A 23,864-nucleotide genomic window follows, 5' to 3' on the forward strand; every position below is an offset into this window, starting at 1 on the left:
GAGTACAAGGATTACACTTGTTACAGAAGATAATCTGAAATCAATACAAGCAGAATCCTATTCCAACACTTTGATCAATCACAAACTCTTAACAATCTCAGCTCTTTGAAAAACTCAAAAACTCTTAGCAAAAACTTATCAAAGATTGATTGTCAAATTTGTTTTTCTGAATTTATTCAAAGATGTAGTTTGTTATCAAATCTTAACAAACTCTTAAATTGCATTCAAAGATTGGTCAAAGCATTTAATGATTGGAGCGTAAGCAGTTAAAACATTTATAGCTCAGTCAAACAGAAAACAGTTTTTCTATTATGGTCCCAAAACAAACAATCGGTTGTTTCTTCGAATCAATCGGTTGTTTTGGTACTTAACAGTTTAACCAATTTAAAAACAGTTTTCAATCTTTTTCTCAAAACACCTAAGTACAAACAATCGGTTGTTTCGACAAAACAATCGGTTATTTTAACTTAGTTTGAAAACATTTTACTTTCACAAAGATTGAGATGCTTATGCTTTAAATTTAATCAAAGGGTGGATTACAACATCCAAACTACCCCAGAACTAAGCTAAACCAGCACAGCAACATCAAGCACAACAGATGCTTCAACATCCTTCAAAGGATTTGGATTCTTCAAAGCTTGAACACCACTTGGTTCAACAGAAAAAAAGCTCTAATCCTGTCTTTACAGGGATCAATCACCGATACCTAGATGATCCCATATGTCCGGTATTTAGCTGATGGGGAATTTCCTGAAGATCAAAAGAAGGTTAGAGAAATAAAAAGGGATGTTAGTTGTTTCACCATGATTGACAGATATTTATTTAGGCAAGGATATTCCAGGCCGAGCAAATACTAGTTGAGTTACATAAAGGGGATTGTGGTAGTCATATCGGTGACCAAGCTGTAGAGCATAAAATCATTCAGGTTCGGTATTATTGGTCAACTATGAAAGAAGACAACATGTTTTCCGTAAAAAAATGTGATCAATGCCAAAGACATGTTGTTGTTCAGGGTATTAAGACGATCTTTGGTAAGCCTTTTCGCTCTCCTCGGCTCAAGGCTAATGGGCTATGAGTCGTCCGGGTTCATGGCCAAACCTATTGTTCAGGGTATTAAGATGATCCTTGGTAAACTTTTTCACACTCTTTGGCTTAAGGATGAGGGGTTGTGAGTCATCTGGGTTCATGGACGGATCGACCGTTGCTAGCCCCGGTTATAGGGCGAGTCTTAATAGTAAAAGTTCGACCCTTGGACGAACATGTTAAACATGATATGGCATCATAGAGTGTGAATTGCACAGACATCTTAACTATAAATGCCTTAACTATCGTTTCCTATTAATGGGAAATGATGACTTTACCATTTATGATCCAATACGATTCGAGCATTAAAAAAATATCATTAATAACCTGTTAATATAGCTAATAATCAAGGATGATGATTAGAATATAAGGAACAATAAAAGTAATGTATCCATACCATAAGAGGAACAAATACATCCTTAAGAACAAGAAAAAAGGACGATATAAAAGGGTAAAAAATGACACAAAAAATACAACAAAAGATGAATTAATGACATAGGACCATAGTAGTCAAAATCGCGAGTTGCATCGTAAGATCGTACGATTTTACGATGTATACTCATGGTGCCAATCTACGATCACCAGAAAAATATGATTTCTGCAGATCACGTGGGATCGGCGTTGTAAATCGTAACTCGCGTGGAATCGTTGAGTTTCACGATACTGGAAATCGCCACAGGCAGCGCTTTTAACATCATCGTTGCGGCGACACGGTAGCATTTACACTGTCGCGACGTGACGGAGTGCGGCATGGTGATTGTGGTGTGGCAATAACAAATAGGATAGTTTGGGATTAGGGTTTCTCTGTTTAAGATGGAGGCAGCAACATATGGACTCAATGAAATAAAAGGCCCAAATAATTAAAAAGAATCCACTTACCACACAGTGAGAGGAATCAGTTAATGCAAAGTAAAATTTTTAATTTTTTACTAAAAAACGTTACAACTTCAACAGAATTAATTTTTAATTAATTATTTTTAAGTCATGCAAACAGACTTCCGCTCTCCTCTCGCATTTCCTTTCAACTTCTCCATTGCAGTCCCACTCTCCTCTGTTTTTTCTCTACATAACCAAGTGCTGATTTTTTTTCCTCTTTTTTTCTCACTCCTCTCCCCTTCCCTTTCAAGTTCCCAACTGCAGTCCTACTCTCCTTTGTTTTTTTCTGTATAATCAAGTTCAGCTTTTTTTTCCTCTTTTCTTCTCACTGCAACCAAGTGCAGTTTTGTTTCTTCTATTTTTTTTTCACTGCAACCCAAACTGCAGTCCCAAATTCCCATCATTACAATGACTTCTATACCCGTGACAGTGACTCCCAAAAATGCTCCAGGAAATAGGAGTTATGTTGCTTGGAAGCATTGTATCTCAGTTGTTGGGGATACTAGACAACTTCAATGCAAATATTGTCAAAAGGTATTAACCAGGGGAGTTTATCGATTGAAGCATCACTTGGCCGATACTCAAAAGGATGTTGGAGCATGCAAGGATGCTCCTGATGAAGTTAAAAAGGAGATGTGGGAAATTGTTGTTGGTTTGCAACAAAAATTAAATAAGAAATCAAGTTTTACTTTGAATGATGAGGAAATGACAAAAGCTGGTGAGAAAAGAAAAAACAGTGAAGAAGAGTTCACTCAGTCCAACAACAGCCCCAGTGGCAGAAATATTTTTAAGAATAAGCAAACTACCATCAACAACATGTTTAAGAAAGGTATTAGAGAGGAGGCATGTCAAAGAGTGAAGAATTCACTACTATGTTTGATTTGGTTTCAAGACATGGTCTTGGATTTAAACCTCCATCCTATCATGACATTAGAGTCAAATATTTGAAGGAGAAAGTTACAAATACATCACTTGCTCTACAGTCACATAAGGATGAATGGAAGAAAACGGGATGTACGATTATGACTGATGGTTGAACTGATAAGAAAAGAAGGACAATAATAAACTTCTTGGTGAATAGCCCAAAGGGAACTATATTTCTAAAATCCATAGATGCATCTGCTATATCTAAAACAGTTGAGAAAGTTTTTGAGATGATGGACAACATTGTTGAAGAGGTGGGGGAAGACAATGTCATTCAAGTTGTCACTGATAATGCAGCAAACTACAAAGATGCTGGTCAAATGTTGATGACAAAGAGAAAAAAGTTATTTTGGACACCTTGTGCTGCACATTGTGTGGATTTAATGTTGGAGGATTATGAGAAGAAAATCTCAATCCATGAGGAGACCATTCCAAAAGGTAAAAAAATTACTACCTTTATTTATTCAAGACCTTCTCTAATATCTCTACTTCAACATTTCACAAAGGGAAGATATTTGGTAAGACCGGATATTACTCGGTTTGCTACATCTTTTTTTACATTAGGGTGCCTCCATGAGAATAAGGGAGCTTTAATCAAAATGTTTACTAGTGATGAATGGAAGTCTAGCAAGTTTGCTAAAACAAATGATGGAAAAATAGTTGAAGAGGTGGTTTTAGACCAGAATTTTTGGAAGAATGTCATAATATGTTTGAAGGGAGCATTGCCCCTCATTGAAGTGCTTCGATTGGTTGATTCGGATCAAAAGCCAACCATGGGTTTCATTTATGAAGCAATGGACCAAGCTAAAGAGAAGATACAAAAAGCTTTCAATGGTGTCAAAAAAAGGTATTTTATGTATTTGTTTGTTGAGATGGTGATTTTGAAATTCAAAACAAAAAACTAACTCAATGTAATATATTTTGGTTAGCTATTTGCCTTCGTGGAACATCATTGATGAAAGGTGGGATAAGCAACTCCATAGGCCTTTACATGCTGCAGGCTATTTTCTTAACCCTCAAATGCATTATCGTCTTGGATTTAAAGCAGATTTGGAGGTGAAGCGTGGTCTAATGGAATGCATAACTAGGATGGTGGAGGATGAGGATGAACAAACTCTCATTGATGTTCAAATTGATGATTTCAAAAAACAAGCAAAAAATTTTGGTTGTCCCATGGCTACTAGATCAATCAATTTAAAGACTCCCACAGATTGGTGGGAGTCTTATGGTGATGAGTATCCAGAACTCCAAAAGTTTGTCATTCATGTATTGAGCTTGACATGTAGCTCTTCCGGATGTGAGCGTAAGTGGAGTTCCTTTGAGATGGTAAGTTAACTAATAATATATCTCTAGAATATAATTAGTGGTCTACTACTAATCCACTAAATTACTTATAATATTTGTCTTTGCATTTGTTTAGGTCCACACAAAGAGAAGAAATAGGCTAAAGCAAAGCACAATGAATGATGTTGTTTTTGTTATGGCTAATTCAAAATTAGCTAAGAAGAAGCAAACAAGAAAACCAACTCAAATTAATATTGATGATTGTTTCCTCCGATGACGAGTGGATTATGGAAGATGAGCATGAGCATAATGAAACATTTGAGTTGGATGAAAACTTGGTTCCTATTGAAGTAGAGGAGGATGAATCTTTACATAGTCATCACTTAGACATGACTGATTTGAATGATGAAGGAGATGGAAATCATGAAGTTGAATATGAATTTAACTTACAAGATTATTTGGTTTAGATAGACTATTATTTTCTCAATGTTTTGTAACTAGTAAATGGTTACTCTTATGATAGGATGTGTTGCTTACACCTAATTATGTACTCTTTTATATATTATGAGGTTCAATTATGAATTCCATAAAATTTGTAGGATCGTACGATCTGTATTTACGTTTTACGATTCATGCTTATCTTTTCGATCCTAATTACGATCTCGATTTTGACTATAGGACCCAAAAATTCTTAAACGATATCATTTTCCATTCTTAATTTCATTCATGTACATATAACAAATTCAATGTATAGTGTAAAAAAATGTTAAAAATATATACGATATAATTTAAGAAGATTTTATAAATAATACAAATAAGAATGGTTGTATTTAGTTAAAATTATCAAAGATATAATAAAGTCTTATAGCTTTTAAATGTATATTGGTGTTCAAGAATATAGAAATTTCAACATATTATTGTTTTAACACGGATTTAAGCAGATTTCACAAAATTCTTGAGATTCTTTATTTAGCTGTTAGAATTTTTTTCTCGCATCACATGTTTTCATTTCTCTCTTGTTGTAGTTGGTATATAAACGACTTTAACTGTTGTTTTATTGAGATGGTAGTTTTGATGATTTTTAAAACATTTTTCCACTAAATAGATTTTAAAATCTCAATTCGAAACATTTTTTTTTTTAAATTAATCTCTTATATTCATAAAAATCAAACGTTTAGGCTCAAACAAACAGTAAAATTAAGAATGTTTGACATATATAAATATCAGACTGAAAACACCTAAATGGATTAAAATTAAGGTAAAATAAATCCTTAATTTTTTGTTGTGACTAAAAGTTTGAGAATTGTAGATGGTACTTCGAATGTTATCCCCTTTAGAAAAGTTGGCAGAATATAATTTCACTGTATCTCACTGCTGCAGTGCACTACCACAAGAAAGGGAATAAAGGGAAAATAATCTTCTCTTCACAAAATCTGAGTCTAATTGCGTTGTTTCTTCAGATGGAGAAGCGTAGAACCGTGGTGGTTTCCGCTCTGCAGTTTTCTTGCACCGATGATGTCTCAACAAATGTCGCCACCGCCGAGAGGTGACCATTTCTCCTCCTTCCTTATTTTCCCACTTTCAATTTCAATTTATTTCGGATTCTTTATCCTTGCAACCTCAATTCCATGCCCTGAATCCTGAATTAGTGACGAGGGTTACAACTTTACAAGCTGCCCAGTTAAAAGATTTAATTTTTAGCTCTTGCTTCCACTCAATATCGCTCACATTCAAAGGAAACATCACAATATTTTCTTTAGGGTTGGGACACAGACAACCCTGACCGTGCTTACATCAATGCTTGCAGCTTGTTAACTTTTTTGTGTGCAAATTACTCTTAATTAATGTTGGCCTTGATCCCTTGTTTTTGTCTTTTGTATGTAAAAGGTTAAGGGTGTGCTTGATTTATATTTGAGAAGAGGAGTGGTGGTGACTAATATTTATTGAAAATCTCTAATTTTTTTACTGACTGTTTTTAGTTTTCAAAATGCAACTAAACAAGATTTATCAGACAGTTAGTGGAGGGTGGTACTGTTAGGACACAATCAGGATAGGACTTGGAAGGTATATTATAGGAAAAATGTAAGGAATAAAGGGTAAGGTAGCGGTTAGTGATTTATAAAGTAGCGGTTAGTGGTTTGTAAGGTAGGTTAGTGGTCTTTAAATAAAGACCAACCGGTTTAGTGAAGGAAGTTACGTTTTTTGAATTCAGTTTGGTAGACAGAGAAAGTCCTGTGTAAAAGGAATAATCGTTTCCTTTGTGGATATTCTGAGAGTAAAGTGCAGAAGCAATAATACAGAGATTATTCAGTAGAATTTGTGTTCTTTGTTTATCTTTGGGTGTGTTTTTCTTGGTTCGTAACAGGTACAAAGTACAAAGCAAAGTGTGGAATTGAGGAATACGTTATACAAGATGAAAATATGATATACCATTTCTCAGCTTTTTTCTGTTGTTTCGTGAAAATTTTTCAGAACTTGATGGATTTTGGATGAGAAATTGATTATTAAGTAGTTGGAATTGTTTTAGAGAACAATTTTTAAAACCAAAAATTGAGAAGGGAATCGGGCAGGCCCTAGTTCAGTTGTCTTCTGGATTCTGTTTCTGCTTCTAACTGAAACCTTTTGAGCTTCAGTTTTTCTTCCCTAACTTTGTTTAAGTATATATAAGAGATAATTGGTAGATTGCACAGAAATGAAATTTCTATCCATGTTATGTGATTCTTTTGGCTCTTCTGCAGGCTAGTTAGAGCTGCTCATAAACAGGGTGCAAACATCATTCTCATTCAGGTGTGCATATTTAAAACCTGGTATGCCCTTCCGTGATAGTGCTTGCTTCTTGTGTTACGTGTCAATTATAGAATATTTAATTCCATACAATATTTTGTCAACTCCTTTAATTCCTTGATAAGGTTAGGATCAAGTAGGATATGTGCATAAATGAATTCTAAGTGTATTTTTCATTCACTGGGTGTCAAAACCGTGTGATTATTTGTTCACAACATCAATTAACAGTATTCTTTGTCTTAAGGAAAATGAAGATTTAAGAGCTGCAAGCTCCAACATAACAATGCAAATATTGAGATTGTCAACTAGAAGCATAGATCTGGTTACGTTATCATTTTTCATGAAAATAACTTCTCTTCATTTATAAATTACTTGGTAGATTGTATAAAACATTTTATATTATGGTATTTCTTTCTTAAAACTATTTTTTACCATGAATAATACAATACTATATTACAAATCTTGACAGGTTATAGTCCAGGACTTATGGGTCAAACTATGGGACACAAGAAATGATAAATCTAGTGAGACTATGAGTGAATCTGTTTGACAGTGAGCAGAGTTGTTCTTCTGCCATATTTGAATTAGATTTGAAAAAGTTACAGCTCTTCTTCTTCACTATCTATTATTTTAATAAGCATTGTTTTCTTACACTCAATGTTGATTTCATAATAATGCTCATGATTCTTGACTGTAATTGCTGACATTGTCAGAAAATTTTGGCTGAAAATTTATTTATCTTTGGAACTACTAACTGGAAGACTAATGGGTTTTTATGTCTTTTGATGTTCATACTGACAAAACAGATTCCTTATCCCATCATTGTAGGGATAGTAATTTTAATGGACTCATTAATCTGATGGAAAACCCTGATTGGTTGTGTGTTTGGATCATATTAATAATGTGTGACTAATTTCAGGAACTCTTTGAAGGTTATTACTTCTGTCAGGCACAAAGAGAAGATTATATTCAAAGAGCTAAGCCATATAAGGACCATCCCACAATCCTCAGGTAAAATAATATAAATTAGCTTCTGTGATCTGCTTCTTGGTCACTACTTGCAGCCACGCAACATAGAGCTTTTAGGGGCAGAGGAACAAATATTGGCATAGTCTTTTATGCTCATCGTCCTATAGTGAATCTTATTCTTGTTTCAATGTTCATAACGTAGGATGCAGAAACTTGCAAAAGAGTTAGGCGTAGTTATACCAGTTAGCTTCTTTGAGGAGGCAAACAATGCACACTATAATTCAATAGCCATAATTGATGCTGATGGCACTGATCTTGGGATTTATAGAAAGTCCCATATTCCGGATGGACCCGGTATGCAATATTCTAGCCATTTATGTGTCACTTAGAATGTGTACATCCTAACACATCAAACAATCTCTCCTACAGGTTACGAGGAAAAGTTCTACTTCAATCCAGGTGATACTGGATTTAAGGTGGGTATTTAAGATAGCCTTAATTGATATTCGCTGCTTTGGACGACCTTGGTTTTATGGTCCTTTTTATGACTATTGAACACCATGTAACATTGAGGCTTTGGCTTAACAGGTTTTCCAGACCAAATTTGCAAAAATTGGAGTTGGTATGAACTTATAATTACTATAACTGTATGCATTCTATTCTTTTTTCCTATACTTAAACCTCTGTTAAGTGTGGTTGTATCAATATTTTTAGACAGAGAGAAATGTTGACTTTATCTTTGCTAAAGCAACCAAACACATTTTGGAATCTGCATTTTTTTGTCTTTCTGTGAGATAGAAACTGAAGTTAACATTCCTTTTTTCTATTACTATTAATTAATTTTCATGTCAGCTATATGCTGGGATCAGTGGTTTCCTGAGGCAGCCCGTGCAATGGTGCTTCAAGGTGCTGAGATTTTATTTTATCCTACTGCTATTGGGACTGAACCACATGATGGAAGCATTGATTCACGTGACCACTGGAAACGAGTAATGCAAGGACATGCTGGGGCCAATTTGGTAGGTTTTGTATACAAGTTAGTGGTTACTCAGCCAAATATTGTCATTTATGATGTGTTTCTGTAAGGTGCACATCTTGGTATCTCTTATTTATAATCTGCTTGGAGCTCTTTCTATTTCCACACCTAGATTCTAGAACTCCTTCAGCATTAGTTGTTGGATAAAAAACAGAATATACAATGCTAAAGTATGTATCAGAGAAGAGAAAATTTACTGTTTGATAATATTTTTTGAAAAATGTCAAGGGTTGAACCATTTGTGTAAACATCAATACTTAAACTTTCCAACATAATTTATCAAATAATTTTCGAAAATGCAGGTACCTCTGGTGGCTTCAAATCGGATTGGAAAGGAGATAATTGAGACTGAGCATGGAAAAAGTGAGATAACATTTTATGGAAACTCCTTCATAGCAGGTAATTTGACTGAACGAATTTGTTTTTGGCGAAATACACTTTACTAGCTGACCAGTGCAGTGATGGAAAGCTTTTCATTGAAAATATGATATACTTTTTTAGCATTCATATCAACCTTTAACTAATCATATCTTTCTGTGTACCATTGCCCCTTTCCTCTTTATATTGTAATAATTTTTTACTTCATTTCTTCATATACTTGGGAAGATTTAACTGCAGCTTTAAGTTCTCTTCTTCTGTCTGTCTTTTAACTCTGTTCTACAATCATGCAGGACCTACTGGAGAAATTGTTTCAATTGCTGACGACAAAGAGGAAGCAGTTCTTATTGCACAATTTGATTTGGACAAGATCAAAACCACTAGACATAGTTGGGGGGTATTCCGTGATAGGCGTCCAGATCTATATAAGGTGCTTTTAACATTAGATGGCAACAATCCTGTTCGGTGATAGATAAACATCTTACCTTGTAACTGTTTTAGAATGATACCTGGAATGGTTTAAACCTTTACAAACTTCTAGAGCATTTATCACTCACCAAGAAGGCAAGAACAAGGGACAACACAAAAATATCATCTGCTAATTCCATGCAATTTAATAAACATGTGGAATTAATTATCAATCAGCTAAGTAATTTGATGTTTTGTTGTGCACTTCAGTCATAGACAATTCATCTAAATCATTTGACCTTGTATGAACATGATGTTTCATTTCATTTCAATCAATGTCTTGATGTAAATTTGCTGGTTTTGTCTGTAGTGATTTGAGTTTGAATTTTTTTATCACTTTATATACATTGCTTTGGTCCCCTGATAAACAACATTTTGTGAGGTTTAATTTTTTGAATATGAACAAAACGTTTTAAATTTTAAACTAATGTCATGTTCTGATCTCTTTTTAAAATGTATGAAGACATTTTTTTTAAAAGTGTATTATTTACCATAGGATCTTCTACAATCCAGAAGAGGAAAACGTAGCTTTATACTTTTCTTTCATCTCTTCTGTAGTAAGAAAATATATTAAGAGAAAATGTTGCCAAAATAGCATTACTCAGTAGAAAAATATCTTATATTTTGAGTGAATATATTTTCCTTTAATTTTGAGCTGAAGGATTTTCTATATTTTTTCGAAGACTTTATTCTATTTTTATATTACAAGACTCCTCGTAGTTATAGCAAATCTGATTTCATCACCATATGCAAAGAAGGAGGAATGTGCTGAAAAGTAATTATACACTTTCTATTTAATATACATTTTCATTATTAATCATAATTTATTAAAACTAATGAAATAATTAGAATATTATCTTGCATTTTGTAAATTTAAATAAATGTTAGCAAACAAGTTGAAAAAGTATGTAGGCAACATTTTATGCAAAGAAATAAAAGAGGGAAAAGCTGAGCCTTCTCTTTTAATTATATGCTAAATAATTTAAAGCATGAAATGAAAACAATGATTTGATTTTTTTTATAATAAAACATATTATTCATGGTTTTTAAATATTATTTTAAATTGATTACGCCCGTATCTTTTATATGTTAAATATTTTCTTTTAATTTATATTTTTAAATTTTTTTATCTGAAACCATCATATTTATATATATATAAAAAAACAATTCATCTACAATTGGTTATCAATTTTATCTTCATTGATACAACTTATTTTATACTTTAGGTTTTATAACTGTTTTTTTAAATTCAATTAACTATTTATGATAAAAAAAAATTACTTACAATAAAATTTATTTATTTTATAATTACTTTTTATAAGATACTTGTATTTAGATTAAGAGGGTATCTTAAATCAGACGGTAATTTTACATGAACAAAGGCCCAAAAAGAACTATTATTTTCTGGCAAAACCCAATTATAGGAAAAAGACGAAAATACCCCTGAAAAAAGGAGTATACATAAAAACCCGAACTCCTTTTTCGGAACACAACAATTTTTCTAAATAAATTTTTTCATGTATTATTTTTAATTTTGAATTTTTTTTTTTCCAGATTTTTATAATCTCTTCTATATCTATTTTTCCAAAATGAATTATTTTTAATTCTGGATTTTCATTTCCAGAATAAAGGATATTCTTTCATTTCCAGAATAAAAGATATTTTTAGAATTTTTAATTTGTGTTGGGTGCAGGTAGAAAAATGTTGGGTGCAAGGAGCAATTGCCTTGTTTTCTTTATATAAAACACTAAGCAAATACTCCTTCTCACTTATTTCGTAGTTGAATGCAAGAATCTTAGATGCGTTAATGGTTTGAAAAAAATTATAAAATCAGACCAGATTAAAAAAATTATTTAAATTGAAATAAATTATTTTTTTTCCTGGATCCATTTACTTGCCACTCATGAATTTAGAATAGGCTACCTATAAATGAATGGATTCATTATTTTTTAAATAATAGTTATATTTTTTAATTTTTAAATAAATATTATTTTATTAAAACATTTAAATGTATTATAATTATATACTAAATCACTTAATCTAAAAATTAAAATAAATTTTAATAATTGAATTCCATTTTTAAAAAATATATTTTAAATTTTAAATTGTATTTTACCTTTCAAAACCAATCAAAATAGTTGGTTGACCTAATATATGAATCAAACTTAAAAGTAAAATTCATTTAAAATTTAAATCTTAGAGGACTAACACTTTTTTTCATTTGTTCTTACCATCTACCTCTAAAATTTAAAGCATCTCAACTATGCATCAACCTTTTAGCATAACTAATAATATTGAATATAAGTGCTTCAACTATGCATTACACTACTATAACCAATAAAATTGATAAATAAAATTGACAAAGTAGGTTAGACTTATGAACGTGTTTAATTTGGTGACATAATGTGTTATTAGAATGATGCATAACACACATAGATACGCACAAAACACACACATATACAAACACGGATATACAGACAAAGACAAACATATACATAAAGACAAAGACAGAGACACATACACATACACACACATAGGTGGACTAGGTCAAGGCCCTCAGGCCACCTAGAATATGGCAGATCAATTGTAGAGTCAGGTTCAACAAACCTCAAGTTGTTATGATTAAATACTTAAACAAAAAAGTATATATTTTAAAAGTTTTCTTCTGACAAATGCAAGACTTATCTTAGCATCAGACCTTGACAGATACAACTCAACAGGTTAGAGTCAAGTTTTAACAAACCTCAAGTGGTTATGATTAAATATTTAAACAACAAAGTATAAATTTTAAGAGTGTTTTGTCTAACAAACGTAAGACTTATCTTAGCATCAGATCTTGACATATACAAGTGTTTCATTTGGTGATCAAATGCAAACAACACACATTTTCTCCTTGTTTCGTTTAATAAAGGAAAGCCTTAGTTAGAAAAAATAACACAATTTCAAAGATATTGATAATGAATTTCAAGTTCTTTGTCATCAAGGACTCAACCATATCCACATGTTTAAACAAAATTTTAAGACTTCAAACTTCATCCATTTGCTAATCATACAAAATATACCTTTATTATCTTGTTATATTATCAATCTTCTTAAAAAAGATAATTACTTTATCGTTATTTTTTATTTTTTTTTAAAGTTGAATACTTAATAACATTTATATAACAAAGAATTAGATATAACAAAACGGGTTAAGCTTGACAAGTAGGAAAAATATTTTTAATCTATTATCCCGGTTTAGATTCCTGTATATTTGATTAACCAAAGATAATACAGGACAAACTAGTTTGTTGATGCACTATTTATTTTAAAAAAAATATTTAAAAAATTAGATTTTGTATATTATATTATTTAAAAGATTACAAATATATAATAATATTATAACTTAAGTTATTAACACTTATAAATTAGTATAAGTTCTAATTATTAATTATAATAAAAATTTAATAAATAAAACAATAATTATTTTAATTTATTTAATTAAATATATTAATTAGTAGTTATAAACTTTAGAAAAATATTTACATAATTAAGTTTAATAAAATAAAATCAAAATTTTAAAAAAAGCTCACGGATTGATGAGCTCGTTATCTAGTATGATCTGAGCAAAATTTTTAGACTTTTAGTCCTTCCAATGTTTTTGAGAAACCAAAAATTGAGACAAAAAAACTTGTCACCTTTATACAGAATATTATTACACTCTTCATTTAATTTCTTATCAAGTTTCATATCTCATTAATCTTTAGTCTTTAATTATATCTCATTTCGTACATTTCTTCCCTCAACAGATTCCACATATCCTTCAACAAAACTCAAAGATTTTACTTCGAAATCCTTATAAGAACTCCTTTATCTGAATGGAAGAATAGACCAAAATCCAATCTTATCTCTGTTACTGTGATTACAGGCTCTGGTTTATTTATAGATTATACTTCTCCCCCTTCCTTCAATTCATACAGCTTTGCACGTGTAATAGTAACACTGTAGTTTTTTCTTCTTATACATAAGGATAATCCTTTGACACCATCACTCTTCTTACTTCTTGTTTTGGTCTCACGTGAAAATCTACGAATTTCCACTTCCCTTTATTAAGAAACAACATCACCAAAGTCCATCAACCTTACCAAAGATTTATTGTGATATTTATGTTATTTATTAATAAAAAGTCAGAAAATCAAATTCAAACCCAAGTTAGAACAAGTGCAAACAAAAACAAAACCAAATTCGTCAACTTGTATCAGACAAAATCTATGGAGTTAAGAGACAAAAACTAACATTGAAAGATACAAAATCACAACAGTGCTTTGACTTTTTTTCCTTAGCATTCAAATTTCATGCTCTTTCATCAAGTGAGTAACTAGTCACTTGAGCATCCATCTCTTTTTGTTCATTTTCATGATCTGTCACACACTCATCATTTTCTTCTTCCTCTTCATCTATACTTTCTACATCAGCATCTTCTTCTTCTTCTTCTTCTTCTTCTTCTTCTGAAAGTTCATCATCAGGGTGAACAAAATTCAGCTTCAACCTTCCATCCTCTCTACAAGCATGGAGGAACTCGTGCGTGGGAATCCTTATCTCTTCGAGAACAAACCTCCCTTCACTCCTGTAGGACTTGAAACAAACCCAAGGCTTCCCACTCCTCCCTATGCTTGAAATGGGAGGAGGGTACTCACTCACCCTTGAAATCACATACCTTTTGACACCCTCTTTCTCCTTAAACGTTTCCCAATTCTCATTCGTTCCGTCCTTTAAGTCTTCAACATCATCTGAACTCTCAAAGCCAAGACCCTCAGTGCAAAGGTGCAAACTCTCAGAACTCAAGGATGAGTTGTGGCTGTTGGTGTTGTTTGTTTTCTCAGTTGATGATGAAGTAGAAACGTAAGGGTAGATGGAGGGTGATGATATAGAAGCCTCCTTGAAATTGGGTTCTCCAAATATCTCAGTGAAGGAAAGGGTTTGGTCTGTGGGTTTTACGGGCTTTATTTGGTTCCATGAGAGGGATTCAAGCAGCGTTGAGTTTTCTGGCAATAGGGTATCCAATATGTGATGCAGGCTCCCACATGTTGTCATGCCTTTCTTGCTAGCTAGTGTTGTATGAGTTGGTGCTTTATGTAGAGCAAAACACTGAAACAAAGAAAGAAAGCAAGAAAGAAAGAAAGAAAGGGGTGTTCAAAGTGTTAACTTTTGGTAGTTGAGGGATAGGAGAAAAGAGTAAAGAGGCACGTAAATAGAATGAGTTGAAAAAAATCTAGGGGAAGATGTTATTATATATGTAGTGGAAAGTTCTGATTTCCGTTGGTGTGGCTTATAAATGGCCAACGGGTGATTATGCTTACGTAGCTTAGCTTTGGATTTTCTGGCCATATAAAAGTCCTAGGTAACAAACTATAGGCTGAGATTTATCTTAATTCTTTTGGAAGACAAAACACCATCCTTTGTAACAGATAATTCTGTTGAAGTTGCTTGAAAGTACTTAAATAATATCTTAAGATCAGTTAAATCTTTGTGCAGTGATAAAGTGATAAGATTTATCTTAATTCTATTTCACTATTCATTATTCATTATCCACAATAAAATAAAATTGTGATAAGTTGATTTCTTAAGAATCCACCCTAAATTAGTATACCATGTATGCTAAAGTTTTCTAGGTACTTTCACACCCTTATTGAAAGGGCTTCCAACCTGAAAGTAACCTTTATACACGGTCTTGGAAATGACTTGATGACTTGGTATCTTCCAAAACATAGACCTGGTCTTGGGTGCAAATCCAATACACGGATTGCATCAGGCAATAAATGTTTTAGCCTTCTAGGGTTCTACCTAAATACATAAAAAACATGCATAGTCATTAATTTGTCTGCGAAGATGAATGCATAAAAGTGGTATACCCAAGAGCTTGCATATGCAGATGGCACTCCAATTGGACGTTCCCTTAGGGGAAGGAAACAAGGGACAGGACCACAGCTTTCTTGGTTTGTGAGGGGCAAAGTTTAAGTGATGATTCGATCCTCCCATTGTGGTGTCCAGAGTACAATGATGTGAACTTGCAAACATACACTTACAGCCACACCCTTCTCTCCTATCTTTAAAATCTAACATGTACACGTTCAATTAACCACTTTCACTTGTAAGTTGTAACTGTCCAAGTGGCTCTGAAAGGTTTGAACATTGCAAGCAACGTGGCATGATCATAAACAAGTGTCTCTTGACCACACCTAGTAGGCTAACCTGGTACCACATTATCTACTTTGCACTGGTTAAAAGTTATGCGATTTTAGGCGAAGACCACCTAAACTTAGGTCTCAGGGTATTATCCTTCTTGCAATAATACACAATGTGTCCTTAAGATGAATCTATTCTGGTGTTTCTACTCTTGTATAAATTTGTTTTATAGGGAACTGGTAATGGGCTAAAATTAATTAATGGGTTGTTCATTAAATTTGGAATCCTTCCCTATCATTAAACACTATACAGTCCCATTCACCTTTCTGCACTAGCTAGAATAAGGCTAGTAGTGTGCATAACAGAATTGCCACAAACCAAGAACTTATGCATGCATGGCTTCTAGTTCCTCCCACAACAAAATATAATGATGGTAGAATCCTCAAAAAGAATAATGCAAATAATAAAAAAATATGTTACATGCGTGCTACATAAAGAAAAATATATTAGTTAACTATAGCGTAGGTTTGAAGTATAAACAATTGTTAGGATAGGCTCAAAATGACTCTTATACAATATTAAGAAGTGGATTTTAAACTTAATTCAAACTCATAAAACCAGCTTAAAAGGTAAGGTTGCACCCACTTATATACTATGAAATGTCTTAATCTCTAGTTGATGTGGGATTTCCAACAACAATTAAATTTAACGTCGTTGTTAGGGACACTACGTGAGAAAGGAAAGTAAATGTGAGTAAATTATCGTCATTAGGGACACTACCTGAGAAATAAATATGAGTCAAATGCACTTAAGGAGAGCGAAAGGGCCACGAAAACAAAAACAAAAAACAAAACTAAGGAGAGTGAAATAGCTACAAAGACAAAAACAAAAAATGAAATTAAGAAGATCGAAATGGCAACAAAGAAAAAAAACGAAAAACAAAATTGAAGAGAGGGAAATGGCCATGAAAAAGATGTAGGGTTTTTGGGAGGAATTTTGGGATTATGAGTTTGAAAAATGTGAGACAGAAATGAGACATTAAAAGTGTGAGAAAATGAAAATGTGAGAAAATGAAAAAGTGAGACAAAAATATTTTAATGTTTTATTTTTTTTCTTATTAAATAACTTAATGTAGGCTAAGGTGACAATTAAATGTCATGCCACCTTAGCTTAGCTTAGCCTAGACCTACACTAAATTGTAATAAAATACTAACTTGCATTCATTTTGTGTTCTCATTCTAAACGCTAACTTATTATTATTATTATTATTTTAATAATTTTTAGTGTGAGTTAAAGGTCTTCATTGTGGACATAATATTTCACATTTATTTTTATGCCAACTTGAGTAACTTCACTCATGCTAGTGAATTCTTTTTTATAGCATGAGTGACTTCTTTTTTATAGCCCCACTTTTTGTTAGATTTTTGTTGGCAGATAAAATAGATATTTTTTAAGTGTTCATTCCCATTTGTGATCATCGTTCTTCCTTGGTGGAAAGAGGGAGAAGAATATTCGATTCTGCCCTTTAAACTTGCTGGCTACTTTCAAGGAAAATGGTTGGTTCTTAGTTAGACCTCCCTTTCAGTGCTTTGTCCCATTATGGAAATGTACATACAATTTACCCTTTGATGCGTTTTGGTGAGAAAGCAGCTTGAAATTTTTTCTTTAAAGTTTGATAGTTTTGTGGTTTTCATTCCGCTTGATATTTCCCACCTCCATGAAACATCTTTCCATTGGTCTACCTTTGTGGACCTGATGCATCCCAAATCAATCATGCAATATTTTTCCATAAAAGCTTGTCGTGAAGTTGCATCGCCACTATTATGGTCCAAGAATACAAGGTTCCACTTGTACCTATACGCATACCATGTCTTATTGCTAATCTTAGCTATGTAAGTTTTATGCCAAACTTATTGGACCAGAGATAAGCTTGCAGGAGACCAAATTTGTATAGCAAGGATCCAAAAATAACATTTCAGAAAGTACAACAGAAGGTGAATTTATGATTAAGGAATAATTATGAATACAAGTAAACACGCAGGGAATGAGATTTCATTACAATGTTAGTGTGATCATAGTACTATTGTTGAAATCAGATAAGTTAAACAAACGAGGGAAAGAAAAAAAAAAGGAACATACTTACTGAAGCCACTTCACAAACTTCCTCTAGCAATTTGCAACATGAGACAGACAAACTTACAATGCCACATTGTCAAATAATCAATTTACATTTCAATGCTTCTTCACAGCCAAGCTTTGATATGCTCATATCTTGAATCATTGATGCATAAACTCCCAATTCCTTTTTTTTCTCAACTGGCACTGTTTGATGGATGATCACAGGTTGCTGCCTCTAGTCTTTTTGGACTCTTTTTTACCATTTGATTTACTTGATTGGCCAGTTTTACCCTTTCCCATGTTTCCTACGGGTGGAAACTCACAATACAGTTCCTCATTGCTAAGAATATTCTCAGAAGAGTTTGCCAGACAGCCAAGTTCTCCTTCTGTTGAGTTGTTTTGGACTGATAAACACTCTAAGCCAATTTTCTCTAAAACAATGTTTCCCTGAGCCACTTCATTTTCTGCAGGAGTATCTTGCTGGAAGGACTCCAAAAGTTTTTGGCTTCCATTACCACCCGAAGGATCTAGGTGAAATCTAGGATTAGATTCTACCACAGAATCCTTTCTTTCCCGCAGTGTCCTTAATATGAGCGTCTTCAAGAAGTTCATTACTTGAACTGCATACATCAGTGCAGATATAGGATCGGCCATCTGCAGTCAGAAAGACCAAACAGGTTCATTGCATCAAACCTACTAGACTACTATTTGATACAACAACAATCACATTGGCATCTTTATTTACTCTTAGAAAAATTCAGAACAGTAAGGGTAAAGTATTGTCAGAATGGCCATGATCGATATCAAACAAAAATACACCACAAAAGTTTTCACATATAAGAAAACTTCAATTGGATTTCAAAAAGATGTACATATGCAATTTAGTAATAGAAAGAAAAATCATATAACCCCTCATGTAGTACGTCTTGTCTTCCCTGCAAATCAGTTGAGAATGAAAAAAATATGGAAACACACCTGCGTCATGTTAGGTGCAAAAACCATGGCAATGTTACGTGCATTCATCTTATTAACATGTTCATGTTGGACAACATCAGTCATCAGATTGATGGCCCAGTCCAAGAGTGAAGCTTCAGTGTGAGGTAGATGTCTCACTATTTCAGCACACTCCTCCTCAGTCTGGCATTGCATGACCTGCTCCGGTGATAATGAATCCAGAATGCCTGTAGGAAGTTCCCTAAACCAAGCCTTGAAAAATACAAGAATATCAGAATAAATTATCATGTACACATTAAGCATCTCCTTGCCAAAACAAAGCACAGAGAATATATTGTAAGCATCATCTGCAAGAGAATGTTTTGTGTCATTTACCTTGTATTCCATCATAAACAAGATAGTTTGTCATGTATGAGAGTTTAATTAAAGGGAATTATGGAATGGTTCTGGTTTTACTTGCTAGAACAACACTACACCAGTAAAGGTTACACTTTCCAACTAAGTAGTGCTATAGTATCATGAACCAGCAATTGAACAAACATGTTGGGAAACTTGTTATATTTTTCTAAAAGAGATGAGTTGACTGGTTGCAGGCGGCTAGCAGTAAAAAAGTTGGAAGATTAAGACATAAGCAGGGTGGATATGGATGCAATTCATCAGCAGAAAGCAGATAAAAAAATTCAAGGTTCTCATTAACCTTGGCTAGAAGCAATGAAAAAGAAAACATAAAATTCTTTTACGAATTATTTAAAAGATTCACATCCATGATGATATTTTCATTCTTGACTTGACAAATAAATAGTACAACAGGGTCACAACAAGACATCTGTTTCCACTTTCCAACAGGATCTCAAAATTCACAAGATTATTCCTGTAATCACGAAGTATTCTTTTATATTTAACAAAATTAAAACAGTTGGTAACTAGAAAATTGGATAAGTATGAGTGACAACAGAACACTAGTTTGACTAGTATTTAACAAAGGACATCTTAGGAAAATTTGGAAAATATTAGAGCTGAAAAAACTTTATTTTAAGTGCTATTTTTAATGTTTTTCAATTAGAATCTGACTTTTATTTCAATAATTGGTGCTATTAAGATTTGCATTAAGATTACACAACTACAAAATAATACCTAAGATATTGAATTTAACTTTTCTCCCTACACAAATAAGACTGACAATACACCCTGCCTTCATGCTCACCATCTAATCTGTAAACCAAAATATTGCATGGGTAGACAATTCTACTAGTCATCTGATCAATTAAAAAGGATCTGCAATGTGGTATTATTCATTCAAATACACTTTGGACTTTGGAAATGATGTTTGTTTCTCATTCATTAGACAGAGAAAGATAACTGTTTTGAAATTGAGAAGTTCCTTTCTCTTATCTTTACATGTTGAATCAATTCTATATTCACAATTGATTCTATTACATGCTAGATCTATAAAAAAAAGAAAAGGAATTATAGATTTTTTGGTCTTTATTGAAAATAGTAATAAAAACAATCAATATGTTTTCTACAAGCAAAAGTAATAATCATATTACATAAAGAAGAGACTTTTCTTAGTCAATTTGATGATTCAGTTCAATTAACCAAACAAGCATCTATAAACATGTACACCAACAGAGGAGTCAGAAGCAAGCAATCATGTTGCAATTCTATACCTTAATTAGCCCTGCCAAACAATGTACATCAATGCCTTCTGGAACCACTCCCTGATTCAATTGATCCCTGACATGCTCCGCTTGACCATTGTCCGCGTTAATTCTGAAAATCCCCTCTACCTGCATGTGTAAATTCTCTTAAATCCAGCATGAAAATTAATGCAATCCCATGTAAAATGAACAAAAATGTGCCCATAGAGCCATTTTTGTTGGTTTCATACAAATTGCATACTATAACCACCACCATGTGAAATTTACAAGTTACAACAAATCTAGAAGATCAACCTGCAACCCTCCTTGAGAATATAGATGCCTTTGCATCAATAGCAGAATAGTTGGCACACTGTTCCCTCTGGAGTCATACGACAACTGCATGGATTCTGTTGAAACTCCAAAAACAGAAGCACTACAAGTGAAAAATAAAATAAAAAGAAATTAACAAAACACACAACCTTCAAATTAGAGACTCTAATTTAAATGCATTCAAAAGTATATATAAAGGTTCCTACATTCTCATCCAAGGATAATTTGTCATGTTAATTTTTGTAACAGTTACCTTCAACCTCATGTTGAACACGATTTCTGATTAGTTAACAATGTCAAAAGAAAACTTATAATCAATCCATAATGTTCATTAAAAATAACACATGTATAACATCCCTCTTTCATATTAAAGAATCAAGAACCAACAGCAGTTAGAAACGACTCTAGTTAATTAAAAAACGAAGAAAGAAGTGCCTTGATCTCTTGTAATACACATGCATGACAGACACAGACCTAGCACTAGGAGGCCTTCTGGGGACTTCAGGTTCAAACTCAACAGGCAAACCCAAGAAACCGTTGAACCTATCAAAGGTGACATGAGCAACATGGCGTACGTTAGTTGGTGAGCCTATGTCCATGATGGAGGAGATGGTTTTGCGGGGAAGGAAGGATTTCCTGAGAAGGTTCAAGAGAAGAGCCAAGAGAGAGATGTGTGGTCGGAGAAAGGCATTGCGAGAGAATGAAGAGGAAGAAGGAGTTGATGAGTTTGTTGTGGTTGTCCTTGTCTTTGTTGTTGGTGGTGATGAAGAAGAAGAAGCAAAATGGGGTGGGGAGTGGAGGACCTCGGTCATGGCTGGCAATGAAAGAGGCCTTTACTTGGAATATAAAAAACGAAAACACAAAGATTTTGTGATCTGATCCTTCAGAAAATGCCAAGGTTAACAGTTATGAGTTGGAGTTTGATTGAAGGAAAGTGCAGTAGTGTTTGTAGGGTGTGGGACGTGAGAATCATTAACTCGGTTTTCTTTATGTTGCGTGTTGTGGAGCGTTGAACATCTTCTCACGCTTGTGAATATGCCATGTGTGTGAGTGGAAAGAGAAAGAGAAAGACAGCAACAGGGACATCAAGAGTAGAACCAAAGACAGATAGACACACACTGAACACACCAACATCCTCAAAACTTGTAAAACAATATCATAATAATCACCTTTTACAGTTCAGTATATATTCATTTTTCACCAACTTATTTATATATAACAGATGACTTTAATTATTCTAAATTCCACATTATCTATTGGATTTAATTAATAAATGCAGTGACATGTTACCAATATTTAGTTGACATGAAAAGAGATTTGAATTTCTTATTAATAAAAGAGTTATTAAAGAAAAGAATATTGTGATGATGATGATGATGACCTAGTTCTTTCCTTGAATTCTGGAGATTGTTTTATCAGTTTGGTGTATGTATTCATGGAATGGTAGAGACCACAATTTTTATATGTAAGAAGTATTTGTCATTATTGTATTAATTTGGTGGACCAGAGTTAATTATATATGTTTAGTAGCTTCTTTATGCTAAAACCTCTTCTTTTATATTAATAACTTAGAATATTTAAATATATCAATTCATAATTGTGATATTTGGTTAACGTAAAATTTTAAAATAAAATTGTCAAAAAAAGTTATTCTTTCAAAATTACTTCATTTTATCAAAATATTATTTATTTTTTAATAGTTAAATACCGATATTTTATATTATAAGAATATATATGTAGTTGAAAATGATGATTACCCGATAATGTAAGATAATATAGTAGTATATACAATTTTTTTTATGTGATTGATTTAGATATAAATATATATAATAATAAAGAATAAATTTATAATTAAATTATATGAAAAATGATTATATTATACATGGTTGTATAGAAAAATAGAGTTCTCAATTAATCATTATCCTATTTTTATTTTTGAAGAATTTCTTAAAAAGCGTGTCTTTTAGCTTATTACGAATGATGAAAGAGTATTTATTACCTAAAGTCATAATTAATACGTATGAGATTGCATCCACAAAATAAATAAAAACTTGTAAGTTTTTCATCCTTCGCTTTTAATTCCGATGTGAATTTTATATCATAATATTTTTAATTATTTTCTTAACATTTTTTATTGATTATAGTTAATTTAACCTTAAAACATACTAATAATATTTAATTAAAATAATTGAAGATTTTATACTAATTTAGTTAAATAATGTATTTATTATTTAGTACAAATGAAGTATTTGTGTGTGTAATCCAAAAAAATTATTTTAACATTTTATTTATAATAAAAAGGTAATTAATTTAAAGCCTGTAGTTTATATTTTATATATTAGTTTTAGTATTATAATATTGAATCGCTTTAAAATATTTTTCTAATATATCATAAGCATAAGCATAAATTTTATTTCTAAAGACAACATAATAAAGTATATTTTACATTTAAAAAAATTAATTATAATATATTAAAACTATTTAACATAAAAAAATATAATCATTACTCCTTTATTTCTCTATTCTTATATGATTTTAAATTAATATAAAATAATCCGCTTAAATATGTACGTTAGTTTTTTAAAATAATTATTACTTTTTTATTTATAAAATTTATTTTAATAAAATTATTACATATAATTTTTATTTTTCAATTACATATTTTTCAGGAAAGCTCATTGAACTTCATACCTTTTTCTTTATCATGAGGCCTCCCTTGCATCAAGCTTATGAATTATAAGAAAAATGGTTTGTTGACAAATATATTAATATATTATGAATAAAGTTATCTTTATATTAATTTTAAATTTTGTATTTGAAAAAATATTATTATTTTTTATATTTATATTTTA

General features: G+C 32.1%; 3 protein-coding genes and 1 pseudogene across 3 annotated transcripts; 2 read left to right on the forward strand and 2 right to left on the reverse strand.

The window, feature by feature from the left end:
* The first annotated feature begins 2,804 nt into the window (after window positions 1-2,804).
* LOC137834396 (uncharacterized) lies at window positions 2,805-4,444 on the forward strand (annotated as a pseudogene).
* A 909-nt stretch (window positions 4,445-5,353) lies between these two features.
* NLP1 (nitrilase-like protein 1) lies at window positions 5,354-10,092 on the forward strand. Its single transcript, XM_068644209.2, has 9 exons — window positions 5,354-5,713; window positions 6,906-6,954; window positions 7,871-7,962; window positions 8,123-8,274; window positions 8,350-8,396; window positions 8,509-8,542; window positions 8,773-8,939; window positions 9,259-9,355; window positions 9,628-10,092. Exons 1-9 carry the CDS (start codon window positions 5,628-5,630, stop codon window positions 9,801-9,803), a joined length of 900 nt encoding a protein of 299 aa, XP_068500310.1. The 5' UTR covers window positions 5,354-5,627; the 3' UTR covers window positions 9,804-10,092.
* A 3,925-nt stretch (window positions 10,093-14,017) lies between these two features.
* On the reverse strand, window positions 14,018-15,073 carry LOC137835625 (FANTASTIC four-like protein (DUF3049)). The gene has a single exon (XM_068644210.2). The coding sequence runs from the start codon at window positions 14,873-14,875 to the stop codon at window positions 14,135-14,137; it is 741 nt and encodes a 246-aa protein (XP_068500311.2). The 5' UTR covers window positions 14,876-15,073; the 3' UTR covers window positions 14,018-14,134.
* A 2,877-nt stretch (window positions 15,074-17,950) lies between these two features.
* Window positions 17,951-22,172, reverse strand: LOC137835623 (rho GTPase-activating protein 5-like). The gene is made up of 5 exons (XM_090302030.1): window positions 21,487-22,172; window positions 20,995-21,115; window positions 20,710-20,829; window positions 19,061-19,291; window positions 17,951-18,739 (listed from the first exon to the last, which is right to left on the reverse strand). The coding sequence occupies exons 1-5, from the start codon at window positions 21,822-21,824 to the stop codon at window positions 18,305-18,307; spliced, it is 1,245 nt and encodes a 414-aa protein (XP_090158156.1). The 5' UTR covers window positions 21,825-22,172; the 3' UTR covers window positions 17,951-18,304.
* Window positions 22,173-23,864: the final 1,692 nt, after the last annotated feature.

Source organism: Phaseolus vulgaris, chromosome 5 (assembly GCF_051622355.1).
Source record: "Phaseolus vulgaris cultivar YP4 chromosome 5, ASM5162235v1, whole genome shotgun sequence".
Classification (NCBI taxonomy): domain Eukaryota; kingdom Viridiplantae; phylum Streptophyta; class Magnoliopsida; order Fabales; family Fabaceae; genus Phaseolus; species Phaseolus vulgaris.

Excerpts from the sequence above, each read along its gene's own strand:
- NLP1 (XM_068644209.2), top strand. The coding sequence starts at position 5,628 with ATGGAGAAGCGTAGAACCGTGGTGGTTTCCGCTCTGCAGTTTTCTTGC. Across the intron at positions 8,397-8,508 it reads CAGGTGATACTGGATTTAAG|GTTTTCCAGACCAAATTTGC; the intron begins GTGGGTATTTAA and ends TTGGCTTAACAG. Across the intron at positions 9,356-9,627 it reads TGGAAACTCCTTCATAGCAG|GACCTACTGGAGAAATTGTT; the intron begins GTAATTTGACTG and ends ACAATCATGCAG.
- LOC137835625 (XM_068644210.2), bottom strand. The coding sequence starts at position 14,875 with ATGACAACATGTGGGAGCCTGCATCACATATTGGATACCCTATTGCCA.
- LOC137835623 (XM_090302030.1), bottom strand. The coding sequence starts at position 21,824 with ATGACCGAGGTCCTCCACTCCCCACCCCATTTTGCTTCTTCTTCTTCA. Across the intron at positions 20,830-20,994 it reads ATTCTCAAGGAGGGTTGCAG|GTAGAGGGGATTTTCAGAAT; the intron begins GTTGATCTTCTA and ends TTACACATGCAG. Across the intron at positions 18,740-19,060 it reads TTGCACCTAACATGACGCAG|ATGGCCGATCCTATATCTGC; the intron begins GTGTGTTTCCAT and ends TTCTGACTGCAG.